The 17418-nt window shown below is 36.9% G+C and overlaps 1 protein-coding gene across 1 annotated transcript in view; it reads left to right on the top strand.

Moving 5' to 3' along the window:
- Positions 1-17418, top strand: part of VPS13B (vacuolar protein sorting 13 homolog B (yeast)) — a 502169-nt gene that overhangs the window by 84952 nt on the left and 399799 nt on the right. The window contains 2 exon segments of the mRNA XM_009891830.1: positions 3786-3980; positions 5605-5729. Coding sequence (XP_009890132.1) covers positions 3786-3980; positions 5605-5729 — 320 coding nt within the window.

The raw sequence follows: 17418 nt of genomic DNA, 5'->3' as shown, positions 1-17418 counted from the left end.
GGAGATGAAGTTGTATATTCCAACGGTGTCATGAAACTAACCATATTAGTATTTGTGAAGCATTTATATGTAAGAAAGGTGAAAACAATTTGAAAAAGTTTATTACTTTTTTTTCTGAGATGAATTTGAGTAGTATTACATGATGGAAAGCACAGTGACATTAAATTGTCTTGATATTGTAATACCTTCTGACTAGGGGAGCACTCTCTAACTTGTGCTGTATTTTCTCACAGAATGTGCTTATTTACAGCACGTATGTGTATGCGCAAGAAGACAGAGTATTCAAAGTCTTAATTAATAATGCTTCTTATAGTGTGCTTGTATAACCATTTTCACTGGTGAAGTGAAATATAATAACACTACATTAATACTTCAATTGGATCCCTAGTCTATAGGCTACAACCTACATAAAATTTCAGGCATGTGCCCTTTATTTGCTGAGTGTTCTTAAGGCGTGTGTATGTTTTTCTTAAATTTAGACTGCTTATCTTTTCAGTTAAGGTAGCTGGAGTGAGTAAACTGGTGACAAATCTGTTATCGCTTGATGTATTAGGATACATTCAGAAGCTTCTAATACTAGAAAACGAGACATTACTGGGTGCCTAATGGGAAGCATTATTTCCTTTCAGCATGGAATAGCCCAATGGATTGTGGTGTTTTTCACCTTATGGTCATGGGCAGATGGTATTTTTTAATGGAAGAGCAGCCCCATATTTATTGTAGGTTTGAGGCAAACAAGTTGAATTCAAGTGAGCTTTTTGTGGCTTTTGTCATGTTTTTTTTTTTAACTTGGAGTTTCAATTTACATTTCCTCAGTGAAGCTGAGCCTGTTAAAAAAAAATAATTTTGAATTTCAGTCATACCTACATCAACTTATTGTCCTACTTTGATACCAGTTTAATACAATTTTTAGATTCATAGAGTAATTTGGATCAGAAGAGATCTCTGGAAATGATCTCCAGGAGTCCAATGTCCTGCTCAAAACAAGCCTAAGTAGAGCAGTTTGCTCCAGGGGCTGTCCAGTCAAGTGCTGAATTAGCTTCAAGGATAGAGATTCCATAAAAAGCTTTCCCATACACCTGCTTGGAATTGCGGTGTTTCAGCTTGTGTCCATTACCACTCATCCCCTCACGGTATGCTTTTGACAAGAGTCTGGCTCCCTCTTCTCTGTACCCTCCTGGCAGTTAGCTGTAGACAGCAGTAGAATCTCCCTTTGGCCTTCTCCAGGCTGAATGACTCCAGTTGTCTCAGTCCCTCCCGAGACAGCTCATGTGCTCCAACCCCCTAACCACTTTGGTAGCTCTCCAACAAACTTATTCTGATATATCCATGTCTTTCTTGTACTGGATACAGCACTTAATTTTAGTCAATATTGTGATAAATATAGTTTAATGTGTAAAATTGTGATTATTTTTTTTTTTTGGCATCTTTTTTTTTTTTTTTTTTTTTTGCTGAGATGTCTGGCATGACTGTGAATACATAATAATATATGACAGTGTAAAGGTTAGATCAGCATGAGTTTAGTATGGTGATAGTGCTTTGGAGTGGTAAAAATGTAAGCAAATACTTTATTGAACAAAATATTTTGACTTTGCATATTCTTGTAGTGGGTTGACCCACTGCGAGATGCTCACTCAGCCACTCTCTCACTTCTCCTCAACAGGACAGGGAGGGGAGAATAGTATGGGTTGAGATAAAGAACAGGAGATCACTTACCAATTACCATTACGAGCGAAACAGACTCAGGGAAAATTAATTTAATTTATTGCCATCTAAAATATATTTGGATAGCGAGAAACAAAGACAAGAATCAAAATAACACCTCTCCCCCATCTCCCCCTTTTCGCAGGCTCAACTTTACTCCTTCATTCCCTGACTTTTCTACCTCCCACCCTGCAGCACAGGGGGATGGGGAATGGTGGGTTGTAATCAGTCTATAATAGTTCATCTCTGCCAATCCCTATTCCTCAGACTTTGCCCCGCTCCAGTGTAAGTCCTTCCCACAGTCCTTGAGGAAAAAATCTGCTCCAGTGTGGGCTCCCCACAAGGCTGCAGTGTCCTTCAGGGCATATCCACCTGCTCTAGTGTGGGGTCCTCCAGAGGATATCTGCTCTGGTGTGGTCGCTTCCACAGGCTGCTCCACCAATGGAAAGTGCTACAGGTACTAAACATGCTGTGTCCCTTGCTAAGGGACAGCAGTTCAGGACTAGTGGCTTCTACGTGCCTCCAGCACAAAATAAAAATCTTCACACTCTGAAGCTATATTCTGAGGGGTAGTTGAATAAATGGTCTGAGTGTCAGTTGATGGTAGGGAATAATTAAGCTCTTAACTCTTTCACAAGTGTGCAGTACAAAGTCAGGAAAAGGAGGAAGAGGTTGTTCTAGAACACGAAATATGTTCACTTAAATCAGGAACAGTTTATTACTAAACTTGTTCTAGAAGCTTTTAACTTGAAGTTGGTAATTCATTAGTAAAGGGTCTCCAGAAATATGTAGGAAAATGGAACTAATTGGGTTTCTGGCTTGTTGGTGTTCTGGTCGCTGAGTGAGTAGTTCAGGTAAGACCTAGTGAAGCTTTCGCTTTTGTCCTGCTTTGAAAATCTTTGCCAATGTACATGAATATTGGCCAAGAAGGCCATCAGCATCCTCGCCTGTATCAGGAATAGTGTGGCCAGCAGGACTAGGGAAGTGATCGTCCCCCCTGTACTTGGCACTGGTGAGGCCGCACCTCAAATACTGTGTTTAGTTTTGGGCCCCTCACTACAAGAAAGACACTGATGTGCTGGAGCGTGTCCAGAGAAGGGCATGAAGTTGGTGAAGGGTCTGGAGCGCAAGTCTTATGAGGAGTGGCTGAGGGAACTGGTGGTGTTTAACCTGGAGAAAAGGAGGCTGAGGGGAGACCTTGTTGCTCTCTACAACTACCTGAAAGGAAGTTGTAGCGAGGTGGGGGTTCGTCTCTTCTCCCAAGTAACAGATGATAGGACAAGAGGAAACGGCCTCAAGCTGCACCAGGGGAGGTTTAGATTGGATATTAGGAAAAATTTCTTCACAGAAAGGGTTGTCATGCATTGGAACAGGCTGCCAAGGGAAGTGGCTGAGTCACCGTCTCTGGAGGTATTGAAAAGACGTGTAAACTTAGGGATGTGGTTTAGTGGTGGCTTTGGCAGTGTTAAGTTTACATTTGGACTTCATGATCTTAGAGGTCCCTTCCAACCTAAATGATTCTATAAGCTGCAGGGAAACATCTGCTGCAGTGCCTGGAGCACCACTTCCTCCCACTCCTCCTTCTCTGACCTTGCTGTTGGTATTGCTGTTCCTCGCTTCCCCACCCCCACCCCAGTCCTCTCAACCTGTGTGGTGTTTTTGCCCTTTAAATATGTTTCTGCAGAGGTGCCACCAGCTTGGCCGATGGGCTCAGCTGAGCCCTGTGGTGGGGCTGTTGGAGCACTGGCTGGAACCAGCTGGAACCGGCTGTGCCTGGCCCGGGGCGGCCCCTCGTCTCCCCTCACAGAGGCCACCCCTGCTGCCCGCTGCTGCCAGCACCTGGGCACCCACACCCAAGACTGTTACGGATAAACTGTTTATACATAAATTTTTAAACTTCAAAGAAATTATTTTACAAAGATTTGAGGATTCGTATTACAATGATCATAGGCTATTCTGTCTGTAAACAGTTTATTACATGTAGATTTGCTTGTGCGGCTGGGGAGGTAAGAATATGCAAGTATGCTAGATAATACCTCTGTAGAGTAATAATTGCATGTTTTTTTTCCCTCCTCCCTTAGAACTTAAGTGGACTGTTAAATGCAGCCAGCTTCCAGCCCCTGCGGCCTTTACCTTCTATCCGAATTTTGGTGGATAAGGTTAACCTGGAGCACTCGGTGCCGATGTATGCCGAGCAACTGGTGCACATGGTCAGCAGCCTCAGCCAGCCCTCAGACAACCTGCTTCATTACTGTTACTCACACTGCTATCTGAAGGTAAAAGAAGGCTGGAGTTCCGTTTCTTTATTGTAGTGTGCTTAGAAAAAGTTTATGTAAGTGTAGTTAATCCTAAGCATTAGCGGGTTTCCTGGGAGAAAGTTTTCAGTTTATCTAAAAGGACATTGAGTAAAAACATTTCACAGAATGTCCTCATTTGGGATCGCTGCTTCTGACCTGAGCCAAATGTTTTGTAACATGAACAGAGAACTTAACGTGAGGAAACTGGGCATACTGAAGCCCCAAGGTCTTTGTGGCAAGATAGAGTTAAAATAATTTGGGAGGAAACATTTCCCCTCTTCTAGGATAATGCTCAAAGAATTTGCAGGTTGCAGAGAATTACACCTGGACACTAGATGGGAAGTTGTGAGGAAAAAAAGTCACTTCTACTAGTATTGTTAGAGCAAAACCATGATAGTGAAACTGTTGCCAAGCAATTTCGTTGGGTTTTGTTATAAAAGGAAAAACCTCTGAATGTTCTCAGTTACAGATCCATTATGTGAGAGGAGTTCTTGTTGTGAGGTTGGGGGAAGTTTAAGAAAGTACTGAAAAATTGCTTTGAGATTATTTGGTTGACATCGGCTGAGATTTTAGTAGAATGAAAAAGTGAAATCTCAAGCAGAGATTTAAATCAGGCCTTCCAACATTTTAGGTTACGCTCAGGCAGTTTGAAAACTTTTGGGTGCTACTAAGATGTAAATATTTACTACTAGTACTGTTAATTTTACTAATTTTTTCAGTTATCCATTCAATTCCATGCTGGTATCTTAAGAGATTTAAACAATGAAATTCTTACTATCTGCATGAAACAAACTGACAAGAATTGCATGGCAAGCTCTCAGTTTTCTGGGTGACATGTTTATCTTCTGTCACATTTAAAGTGATCAGGATAGATACATTGCAAGTCATCTGTATGTTTTTCAGTTTGAGGGGATTTGTTTCTATTCAAAGAGTTTTTAGCAGCTGTTTGAGCAGCGTTTGCAAAACGTGGACTAGAATTTTGATTTTTATAGGGTTTATTTGCTAGCTTTAATATAGACCCAAGTTTCCTGTTATGTGAATGGTGGTACGGCATGTTAAAAAGTCATCTCTACAACCATTTCTTTTCTATATTGAACAGGGAAAAATCATGAAGAATAGTTGTGATAAACCTTTATTTAGATGGTCTTATTAAGAAAAAAGCTTTGAATGGAAGCTTCTCATTTCCTTAAATACCACTTTTATAATTATAATTTAATATATATTTTACATAATCTATTATAATTTATATAATTTATTATAATTACAAAAACTTATTTACTTTATATGCAAGGCAATATGCAATCTGCAGATTTAAAGGATATAAAATAATGTATTTTAGTTGATAAATTATAATTCAGCAGAGCATCATTAATATATTTTGAGAAAAGAAAATATTTTTTTATGTATTCCAATTGGGATGTTATTTTAGGTTTTTCTAGGGTTTTTTGTGTTTGGGGAAAAAGGAATTATCTAAAAATAGTACACAATTTGTTTCATATTTATTGAGTATATTAAAAAAATGTGTATATTATGTTATAAAAGTAACTTGAAAGTGATCTCATCATGTGATAGTATACACTTTGACAAAACTAATTTGTTTCAGATATTTGGTTTTCAAGCAGCACTGACTTCTCTGGACAGTAAAGGATTATACTGCTTCCCTGTTCCAGTTATTCCCTCATTCAGTACTGCTGTTTATGGCAAGCTGATCAAGTTTCCCAAATACTGGTGAGCATTAAGCATGTACAGTGTGCTTAAGTAATGTACTCAAATATTTTCGTGTTTTTAATGAATGGTTTAAAAATGCTAAGCTCCATATATATCCCTAAAATACTGTTCTCTACTTCTCTACTTTTAAGTCTGTTATCATTAATACATTTCTTTGTAAGGATAGCTGTTAATAAACATTTTAGACCCTAGTTTGCTTGAGAAAGCAGGCTGCATAAGCCCCAGAGTAAATGGCTTATGTCTAGACTTTGTAGAATTACGTGAACCAGTTTCCCTTCTTCCTTGAATGGACACAAAAGCTGAAGTGTTATACTGGTGGCAAGCTTGATGTGTTTAACTGAAGAGGTCAGCTCTTTCTGTTTTAAACTCAACCACATAAAAAGCAACAAATGGGGGAAAACAAAAACCCAACCCAAGGCACCCCTGTTCTTGTTTAGTATTTACAGTTGGAAGTGTTTTAACATTGTGATCAGGTATTGAGCTGTTTGTAATATTTCAGACTTTAAATGCAAACTCTTTTGTTCTGAAAACAATTCTGTCCTTTATTATAAATGAACGATATATTTTTTTTTTACTTTAATGCCATGGAAGTACAGTATTTAAATTCAGTTCTACAGGTTAAATCTTGTGATCATAAGTTTTAATGCGTAATAGATTTTTATCAATAAAATATTTTTATTAATAAATAGTATTTATAAAAATATTTTCAAGAAAATGAAAATACCTTGAACAGAACATTGGTTCTCTTTATCCCTCATTTTGAGCAGTAGCTGTCTGTAATACTGCTTTATAACTAAATCCATACAAAAACCAGCTTACATAAAATAACAAGATAGCAGGAAAACAGGCTAATGTGTTAAACACTTTGGCTTCAAATGTTCTGTGTTGTATAGGTAATTTGTAACAGTCATTTGTTTGTGAAAGCTTAATGGGTTAGAAAGAAAAAAAGAAAAAGACTGCGTGTATGATTGTTCATAGTGCTAGAGAATATACTAGTATTTCTCTCACAAGCTGTGATACCATGTGAAATACTAGAGGGTTTTAGCGTAATCAGCACACCACCAGGTGGTAGCAGCCTAATTGACTTTCTCATATTTTCCATCAATAGTTTACAAGTACTAACCACTTATAATGGATTGCTGTTCTGTTGTGGCATTTTGCTGAAAAATAATAAATGTTACCAGGATAACCCATAAGCAGCACTAATTGGAGTACTTCAGTACTCTGGTAGGATTGACAGCCTTTCCTGACATGACCTGACATTTAACGCTAAGCTCTGGTTAGTGATTCTTGTTGCTAAACTGTAGAAATAAATTAGTATTTAATAGCAAATTTAAATTTATTTAGTACATTGTAAAACCCATGGTTAGTTGTGCAAAACAAAAATATTATTTTAGAGATGACAAATGATTGGAAAAAAATCTGTCATCTGACAAGTTCATGGCATTCAAGTGCTGCTGCTTTCTCATGAGTGCACTTGCGCTGTCTTTTGTGTGTGCTTGTGCTCACTGTGCTCGATCTCTAGCTCGCCGTGCTTGGTTTCTCACACTTTCCTGTGTGCAAAGTTGCACAATTGCCATCATGCTCTATCTCATGTGTCCAGCGGTCTCATGCTCGTATTCTCTTGTGCATTCTCTTCCTCTCTCATGCTTTCTGTCTTGCTTGCTATCTTTCTCTCTCTCTCTTTTTAAAAATACATTGTGTTACAATGCATGCCCAGCTGGAAAATAGTGTATGGTAGACTAATAACATAGAAAAATAAAAACAAGCAGTAGTTTTGGGGAGTGGAGGCAGGGGAATGGTCCTGCCGTAAAATAGCAAATCATCTATCAGCATTTATTAGCAGATGTTGTCAGACCAACACTTACTGTGGTCTAGTGTATTCTAAAATAATTTTAATAGCTTTCTTGCTTTTTTCTGTGAGACAGTATCTTTCTAAAGCTTATTTATTTATTAACAGTGTGAAATAATTATATAAAATTAACTTATTCCAACAATTTATCTAAACTAAGCAACACCAATTTGCGGGTAATAAAGTAGAAAAACAAATGAGTACAGCAGCAGCCCGGTTAAATGAAGTGTAGTTTGAAGTGAATAAAACTCCAGATGAAACGCATCAAATAGCACTAGAACTAAATCGAAATCAGCATGAGGACTGAGAGCTTCATTGAAGTCATGCAGTGAGTGAGAATTAGTCTGGTAGGATAACCTGGTAATGTCATTAAACTTAAATTCAGTTCTCCCCCTCAAATTATACCACCTGCTTTATTTGGATTTTTAGATTTCACATTCCAGAGTTTCTTAAAGTACACACATCTGATGCTACATGTGTTCTTCTGTTTCTTCGTAGAAAATATATACCACAGACCATACCTTTTTAAAACAAAGACATTTTATGAACTGTTATGGAATCCCTCAGGTAGTATGTTTTGAGTTAGCAGTGAAAATCTCAACTTTATTTCTGACATAAATCAGTAGAATAGCTTTCTTTTCTAGTTTCAATATAATAATCTCAATGTATATGGTGCATAAAATACTGTAGTAATATTTATTTTTTAAAACTAGTTGGTAAACATTGGTAGCATGTTTTAACAGATAAAATTTCATCAACGTCAGCCCAGTAACTAACCATAAATGTTAGAAAAGTGCTGTTTCATTTACCTACTAGATTGACATCTGTTTTAATTTTGGTTAGTACACTTTCTTCTTATAAAATAAATGTGCTCAAGATCACTAGTTAACTAAGTCTTGGACATCTTTTAAATAGTATAGCTAATCTATTTTTATATGAAAGTAGAAACATCTGGTCTTTTGTTTTGGTCAAGCATAACAAGATGCAAAATACAATGTTAATGTCAATGTTTTACAACTACTTTATGTAGTGTTGCATGCCAGATTGTAAAGCAGCTTTCAAAGCTTTCAGGAGGGTGTCTAAAAACAACTGAGAATTAGCAGAATATGGTTAAAAGCATAGAATGAATGACAAGAATGTTTATTGCTAAACAAAAATCTTTAGAGGAATTAGCTGATTTCTTTTCTTTTCTTTTCTTTTTTTTTCTTTTGGCCACAATGTCTGTGGTAACAGATGAGGTGATCTAGTGTAAGATGTTTTAGTGTTATAACCCTCTATCGCTTATAGAACATCACTTTATTGCACTTCTGAAGAATATTAAAGTAACATAAAGGAAGGCTATTCAGAATCTGTATTCTTTCATTTTTCTGATATCTGGATTGATAGTGAACTGTTGTGTCTGTATGTCTTGAGCTAGATATTGGTCTAATTATGTGTGGTTTTTCATTCTTTTCTTGACCTGTTTTCTCTAAATTCCCCACTGTGACAAGTGTTCCAAACTCTTGTTTTCCTTTATCAGGTCTCTGAGAAGGTTCTCACTGTCTCCACCTGTGACAGCTTTTGAGATACCAAACAGTGGTGGAATAGGATTATAAATGGGGAATGACATGATTTATCCCTGCATCCTTTCTATTAATCTTCTTAGCCCAGTAGTCTGCTTTCAGGGGGTCTGTTTCCTTGAATAGTGAGTCTCCTCTTTTTCATTTTGAGAGCAGGCAGTAGGTGCTGGTTTGCTGTCTGCAAGGAAGCACCAGTGCAGACTTGAATTAAAGCTGGTTATGTTAAATTTGAGTGTCTGAATGAACCTTTCATGAACAAGTTGAGGACCTGCTGGGTAAATTAGTGTCTAGGGTTTCACGGCCTGCACTTTAATTATTAGAGGGTACAGAGCAGTTAATTGATTGTTCTTGAATTGTTACTCTATCAGAACAAAAATCTGGAATAGAAACTTGCAAGTAGATCTAGATAATTACTGGTAAACAAAAAAAGAAATCTTTGAGAGTCTAAATGGATACAAATTTTGCAAAGATTCTTTCTTTTGAACTGTTCTCTGCAGATACTGTTGTAGGAAATAAATTTCAGTGTAAACATAGGCAGAGTGCTAATCTTAGTCAAGCAGTTTCTGATGAGGAAGGATTCTTGACAACATGAGATTTGTTTTGTGTTGGCATTGTGTCTCTTTCCTTCAGTGTTTTTATTGAAAAGCTAATCATTGTTGAAAAAAAGCTGACAAAAGTTTAAAATTTGCTCTGCTGTTAAAGTATTGTATTCTGAGCACCTCAGCGGCACAGAGATATGATGTCACTCGTATCGCTTGCGAAAGCTGTGGATTACAGTCCTGACATAGTTACTTTATTAATATGTTGTCTCACAGTACTGAAAGATCACTACAGAAATCTAGATACATAGATCCTCCCATGGAATAGATATGTTTTTTCTCTAGGCTTTGTTTTTATGAAACTTTAAGAACATTTATATAATATAGCTGTTCTTAATATTTCAACACAGTTTTAACTGTAAAGGTAAATATTTACTGCGTCTCTAGAATCTGTTACATTTACATTAGATTGGCATGTTAGGTCATAACCTCTTTTTGGCTAACTATTATACAATGATATTGAGAAACAAACTTTGCCAGCAACCTGCACATCAGCATTTTCTGTTTTCTTACCTGACTTCCTAGCTGTTATTTTGACTTTGTCGCTCTGTAATTGCCAAATGGTTGCTTTATACACAAAATTTAATCTTTTTTGATTTCCAACTTTAATATTAGTATTACAAAACCTGAGGATTCTGAAGACCTGTGTTACTGTTTAAGTTTGTGCTCAAACGTTTATTACTGTAAAGGTGTTTGTATTTTTGTACAGCTTTACTTCCATTTTTTTCCATCATGTATCCTTTACAAGGCAAACATCCCTCTCTTAATCAAAGCTGTGTAGTCGTATGCCATACAACTGTATTCTTATTGACGGAATTCAGCATTAGACTCTTTAGACAATCCAGTAAGGTCGTTATAAGCTCCAGTATGAATCAGGATGTGCACCTGCTTTATGGATCATCACAATGAATTGACCAGAGAGCAATTCATGTTGATCCACAAGCAGTGTGGTAGATGAAGATCTGGCTTCTTGCACAGTAAGAAGTTCTTTAGCAAGGAAATTAGCTCTTGCTGACGTGGCCTTTACCAACAAGGTACTACTGTGATGACAGTAGGAGATACTAGGATTTGCTACTCACTGAAGAGAGGATTAAAAGTGTATAATAGGGGATCAGGTGTATAATAGGGAATCAGATCTTTCATTCTTACTTTTTTGATTGAAACATATTTGCAAGTCATGTCCAGTGAAATAATGCTGCTTAGAACTGGAAATCACAGTAGATTTGTGAGCTTGAGAGTCATAAGACATAGCTGTCATGCAGTTCAGTGCAGTTTTGCTAGTAAGAGGCAAGCAGACCCTGCTGTCAGGAAACACAGAGCCAGATACCCACCGACTGTGAACATTAGATCGTAAATCTAGGAAGTCTTCCAATAAATTGACACTTGGGTCTTGATTTTGGCAGCCTGTTTTATTGGCTAGTCACAGTAAATCAAGACTAATGTCAATTTAGATTGGATGTGGATTGTGTTTCACATGGGCAGTTGAGGGGCATGCTTGGTTCCTGGGTCAGAAGCAGAAACAGGTTGAAAACACATGAAACTCATTTTGTAGCGTTCAGTTGTGACGATTAGTTATGTCAGTAATTGGATATAACTGCCAGATGAAAATTCAGGGTATCCTTCAGAACAGAAAAGATCTGAGATTTCATGCCTGAACAGATGCCATCAGAGTATGGGACAGGAGAGAGTTTCAGCCGCATCAGCATCATCTGAGTTAAAGCTAGCACATGTAAAAACCTGTTTGAACTATTGAGATATGCCAGTGTACGGGCTGTGCAAAACCAGACACAAACAGTCATTCTCTTGGGTTCTGCAGAGGTTGTTATGTAGAATTGCCTCAGATGTGAACAATCAGTCTAGGGAGTATTCTGGATTGCTTTGGCATTGTGTGCTTCTCTGGCATCGCCTAGAAAATGCTTCAAAGATCATAATACTAAATGACACTTTTTTTTTTTTAATTTATTGGTAGCTGCTTCGGTATGGCTTTGTAAGCAATGAATTTGGCACTTTCAGAAGTTTCGTTTACTGTGTATCTTTTTGTGTGAGGAGTAGGTATGTCAATATAGCATAGCAAATTATGAATGCTAATATGGGGTGATTTAACATGTAGTTTTAACAGGAGAATGATTTTTCATTGACAACATGGTTTAACATACTGTTCATTATAAAAGTTAAAGTAGGCCATGCTTGTGTCTAAGGATGAAGATGCTTCAGGAACTAACGTGGAACATTTTCTAATTTGCAGTGATATTAACATATTAAGTTCCAACGTTAACATGTTGGGGAACTTTTCAGCTGGAAGGAGCAGTCTGCTGGAAGGAGTTGTCAGTTACCAAGAACGACCGTCTGTCCAGGAGGGGTTTTGCATTCTGAGTACATGGCTTGCAGCTTGATTAGTGTGATTATAAATTAACTTCAGTTGGAAACCTCTAGTTTAATTTTTTTTTTTTTTAATCTAGCCCAGATCTAATGTTACTGCTTCTCAGCAGATGTGGCAGAAAGCATTCAGTAAATGTGTTAAAAGTGCACTTTTAATCAATGTAAATTTGAAGCAGCTGCATTTTTTATTATTGTCCATGAGGAGGAAATTCAGCAGAGTTGACAGTAAAGGGTGGTCATCTGTAGTGTTTCCAGTGTAGTTATTTAGACTAATTAATTGTCAAGACTCTTCAGTGAAAGTAAATTAAGCCTGGTAACTAGTATCTGTCCAGGGAAAGTGATTGCACATGGTGAATACTTTATCCTGGTTATTGTAACTGTTGCCATCAGTATTTGCTGACACTTGTACTAGAAACAAGAAAATGGTATTTATTTCAAAATGTGTAGGATTTTCAAGGTTAAAGCTGCATTTTCTTTGAGACTGGTGAAAGGTATGAAAAACTTACTGTCTTAAAGATGAAGTGCTGTTAAGCAGCATAAATGCTACAGAAAATTTCAGTCCCTAATATATATTCCTTTTGTATTGCATGTGTTTGGAAATTCTGTTTCTCTTAGTGTTACCACTGTCTGTAGAAAAGATCTGGTGTTGTGGTTTAGGCTGGGCTGGCCACTAAATGAGCGACAGATGCTTCGGTTAGGATTTTCAGTGATATTCTCAGTTTGAGGTTTTACCCATGTAAACCCTGGCCAGAAAGATCCACTTGTGGCAGTTCTTCATAGGCAGTGTGTGTCCTTTATTTCAACAGAATTTTGCCTGCAATTTCATGGTGCCTTTTTTCTCTTTTTTTTTTTTAAAGTATATCTGTGAATCACGAAGACAAATACACTCTCTGAGGTGGCACCTACACTACTAAATAAAACATTCCAGAAACCAACTGTGGCCCTGAGGCCAGGTGGCCTCCTGTGGCTCAGTTTGTATACACATGGCTAACGGGTAAACAGTATGCACAGCCACAGACCTGCACTTGGCCTTCTTTAGTTAGCAAATAAGAGTTTAAACTGCTTGAAACTTGCATCCTGAAACTGAAGGGCCCAGAGGTCAACTGGTGTCATCCTGCTAGCCAACCCCATTCAAATGTTGGTTTATTGCATAGGATCTTGTAGGAGTGTACTTTGGTGTTACAGTTGCTCTCTTACCTTTCACTTTGTTCTTTGCATCTTCTTTTTAAGCAAATGCCATGGGAGTTGATAGGATTGAAAGCTCTGTTTCAAAAATGTGTAGTTATTAAATACAGTAACTTGAAGAAAAAGTTAGATTATCTTTCATGCACTAGGACTTCTAGTATAGTTCCCTATAGAATTATGTTTCAGAAATTGTATTATCCACCTTGTATACTAAATAATCCTCCTTCACCACAGCTGTATGTTTAAAGGCTTCCTGAATAAGCTGTATGCTTATTGAATAAGCTATATAGAATTGCAGATTTTGTTTATCTTTTTATGGTTACCTTTATTATGCTTATGGAGCATTGTTGTATTGCTGGACAAGCTGTAGCATATCCTTCTTTGACTGTGCAGAGCTTGACTCTCAAGTGGTAGGCTTCGTTTCCACCTGGAGTCAGGTACCAGAAGCTCTGTAGTCTTAAATTATGCACCTATTTTTACAAGCACGTTAATGTGACACTCAGTTGAATTTGATAACCATGATAAAAAGAACCCTGTACTTATCTTCATTTGGAGCAACAAATCAACTAAATATAAAGGCTTATGGGCATGTTCACCTGTCCATAATGCGTTACCAGCTTTACTTTATCTGTGTTCATCTCTAGGTAGGAGAAGCATACTGTCCTGTGTCCAGTATCATTTGTTTGATGTATTCCCATCATGCTTGTTCCCTCTGGGACCCAGATGTGGTTTTTCTTTCCTATGGGAATAGTCCTGCTCATAGGTCAGGATCTGTCTTTGGTTCCAGGCTAAGTGTTTGTGTATTATTTGTGTACAAGGAAACATCCTCACTGTTTTTCCTCAAGCACTTTTATCCTAGTTGTTTATAGCTTTCTTTGTTTTTTTTTTTTTTTAATGTTATTATTTCTTTAGCAATGCTGTTTAAAATAAAGTAACGTGTCAGCTGTACGTACTGAGGAACAGGTAGTGTATTGAACACATGCTAATGTTTGGACGTCTGTTGGGCCTGTATGTTTGGTAGGCATTGTCTGATTTTCATTAGGCTTTAAACTTCTAAATGATGTTAGCTTCCAGTTTCTGAACCAGATTTTTTTTTTTAGTATGACGTACTTTTGATGAGAACATTAGAGGGCAATTTGAACAAAAAAGGAAGAGCAAGAGAACAACTGAAGTCATGCTCATGTGGGATGAGTAACAGTAAACTGTGAGAATAAAATCTGTTTATCAGAACAGATTTGGAAATCAGTTATGCCTGTTGCAGGTGCTTCTGATATTGATGCAAGAAATGGAAAGGATTATGTTGGTTAAGACACTAGTACAAGAATTGTGGATTCATTTTTCAATTAATCAGTTTTTTTTTTCCATTGTAACGTACCTTTTTTTAAACAAAAACCTACAGCATTTTAAAGTTCATTTCAGTGAGTTTTCTTTGCTGATGTTTCACTAGTGTTTCCTTTTGAGTTTAATGAACGATTCCAAAATGAATAATCGGATAGAAGTAAGTATATTTGGTAACCATGATTAGAATATTTCTTTGACAGTCAAGAAATGTGCATATACATGCAGAATGACAGAATTAAGAATTCAATTTTGGTATTTTTAATTTTTGAAAGAAGGGAAAATAGAAATGGAATTGTAATAATGCTGTCACTTACACATACTTTCAGACCAAGAGATTATTTGTTATACTGTAGCTTTTATTTTTCATACATCTTGGATTTAGCTGTGTATATATATTACAGAAAAAAAATGTTTTTCTGACATTGTGTTTTACTGACAGTATCTTTTCTTCAGTATGTGTGTATGTCATAATTTTAATGGTCTTAAAAGCTCACTAGGGCTTGTGGAATTTTTAAGTAATAAGACAGATGTAATGAGTCTCCCAGTGATCAGACCAAAACTGAACACAAAAATCTATATCCATAGAATCTACTTCAAAGTTTGTATTATTTTTGAGGAAAGAATGGTGTAAAGTCAATGTCGAGTCAGTGCTTAAGATGGTAAATTTAGATTTAACAATAATTGTAGTCTTTGAAGTAAAAAGTATTATGCATTTACTGAGGTTTAATGTTTTGCTTTAAATAACTTCTCATATCCTTTAAAATTCTTTTGTGATTACTAATTAATGAGGCCACAATGTAATACTTTCAACAGCCTTTATACTCTTTCTGCTGTTGTGTAGTGTACACATGTGAATCTTTTAGCACACCTTGTCCATTCATGTCGTTGCTGTTGATGATGCCCTTGATCTGTCCTTTGTTATATTAAAGGCTTTTCTGGTAATGGGAAAACCAAAACACCCTTCCCCCCTTTCAGCAACTACCTTTTGATGCTGTAACTTCTATCTTAAAAGACCCTAGAATTGGCTTTTGGGATACTTTCAGGCAAGGAAGAGTGGAATTTAAGGGCTTTTATTCACCTTTCTCAATTAATAGAATTCAGTAGTTGCCTGTGAATACGGAAATATGGCGTTGTTTCTTTTAGTCTTGTGTACTTTCTGTTTGTGGCATCTCTATTCAGTGCAATATTTTAGTTCAAATATTTATTTTGTTTTAGCTAATGCAGACATGCACCTTCTTACCCCTCTGACTTTTATGGTCTAGCTATAAAAAATTTGCCAGAATTTCAAACAACCTTTTTTCTCTCACTGTAACTGTGTCTTTTTCCACCAAAAGACTTTATCCATTTATGAAACAAAATAAGCAATACGCAAAGTATGTAGTAGAAGAAATTCACAGAAGACTTTAAATCCTAACCAACTTACCTTTTGTAAAAAGTTTCTTATTTAGATCAGTTGTTAATGTTTACTTGAAGTTGGGGTTGTGTTCAGCTTTTGAATCTTCAGCAGGGAATTTGAAACTGTGTTAGTTCCCAAGATCTTTGAACTTTACAGAGAGGAAACAAAAAGGGAGTTTTGGTCCATCTTCTAACAACCTTGCAGCTGTTAATAATCCTCAAGAAAAGGAATAATTAGGCAAATTTATCTACATTTTGTCACTTTTTTCTGTTTTACACAATTTTCATGGCAGTACTTAGAGGTGAGTTAAGACTGTATTAAAAGTTAAGACTGTACATTATTCTCATGTATAAACATGAGAAATTTGCAAGGGAAGGCAAGGAAGGGTGTGTGTGTCGGGGGGGGTTATGTGTATTTTCTTTTTGTTCCTGTTGTCAGCATTTCATTGCACAACTGTTGTTCTTTTAATGCTCTAAATATAATTTTTTTTCCTGGTCCCTACTTTCAGTTTCCAGGCACTTCCAGAGAAGATTCAGTCATACAGCTTGTTCTCTACACATGTGCTTTGAGTTTCTTCTATTCTAATGTTCTTCCTGTCTTCTAAGCATATTATTGGAAATACTCTAAAGATACTTCTTTTCCTTTGCGTTCTCTTATTTGTTTCTTCTTTTTTTTTTTTTTTTTCTTGGTGTATGTTCTCCATCCTTGTGCCTAAATCCCAAATCTATTAATCCTACTGCATTGGACTTTGTTTTTCTTTTTCCTCTTACCATTTGAAATCTGTGAGAGAAAGATAATTGCGTGGGCCTTTTTGCGCCTCTTTCCTTCTTAAATGTCACTGTTGTCTTCTGTCACTTTCTGTCTTGCAGTTTCTACAAGGGTTGGGAGAATCCTTTACAAGTTCCATGGCTTTTTGTGAGACAGCAAAGCAAAGTCTGTGGAACCGTCCTTGTGACGGTTCCTGCTCAAAGCAGTTCCTCTTCCTTGCTCTCCAGAAAAAGGAGCCATCTTCTATCTCAGACTCTCACGAGCCACTGTTCCTAGCTTGCAGGACTTGCTAATATCCTTACTTCAGGATATGTCTTCAGATGAGAAGAAATCAAAACCTGTTCACCATACCTGCATTCTTGAGAGTTCCTCACATCTGTGTTATTTGGAGAAGGGTCAGACTTCTGGGATAGCAACTTTTCCTCTGGATAAAATGCAGCTTTACAGTCAAGTTTTTCCTCCTGTGGGATAGGGCCACATCTGGACAGCTGTGCTGGCTGTGGCAAATATAAAGTTCTTCACCATAGATAGGGCCCATGAGCTGGGCTGTTTTCTTGTAAATAATGTATATTTAATTTTCAAATATGTTTGATAATTTCCAAAGTGGTGT

The sequence above is a fragment of the Charadrius vociferus genome, unplaced genomic scaffold (assembly GCF_000708025.1).
Source record: "Charadrius vociferus isolate BGI_N301 unplaced genomic scaffold, ASM70802v2 scaffold15, whole genome shotgun sequence".
NCBI lineage: Eukaryota > Metazoa > Chordata > Aves > Charadriiformes > Charadriidae > Charadrius > Charadrius vociferus.
The sequence above is the reverse complement of the archived record's forward strand: the minus strand, read 5'-3'. Positions and strand labels throughout refer to the sequence as shown.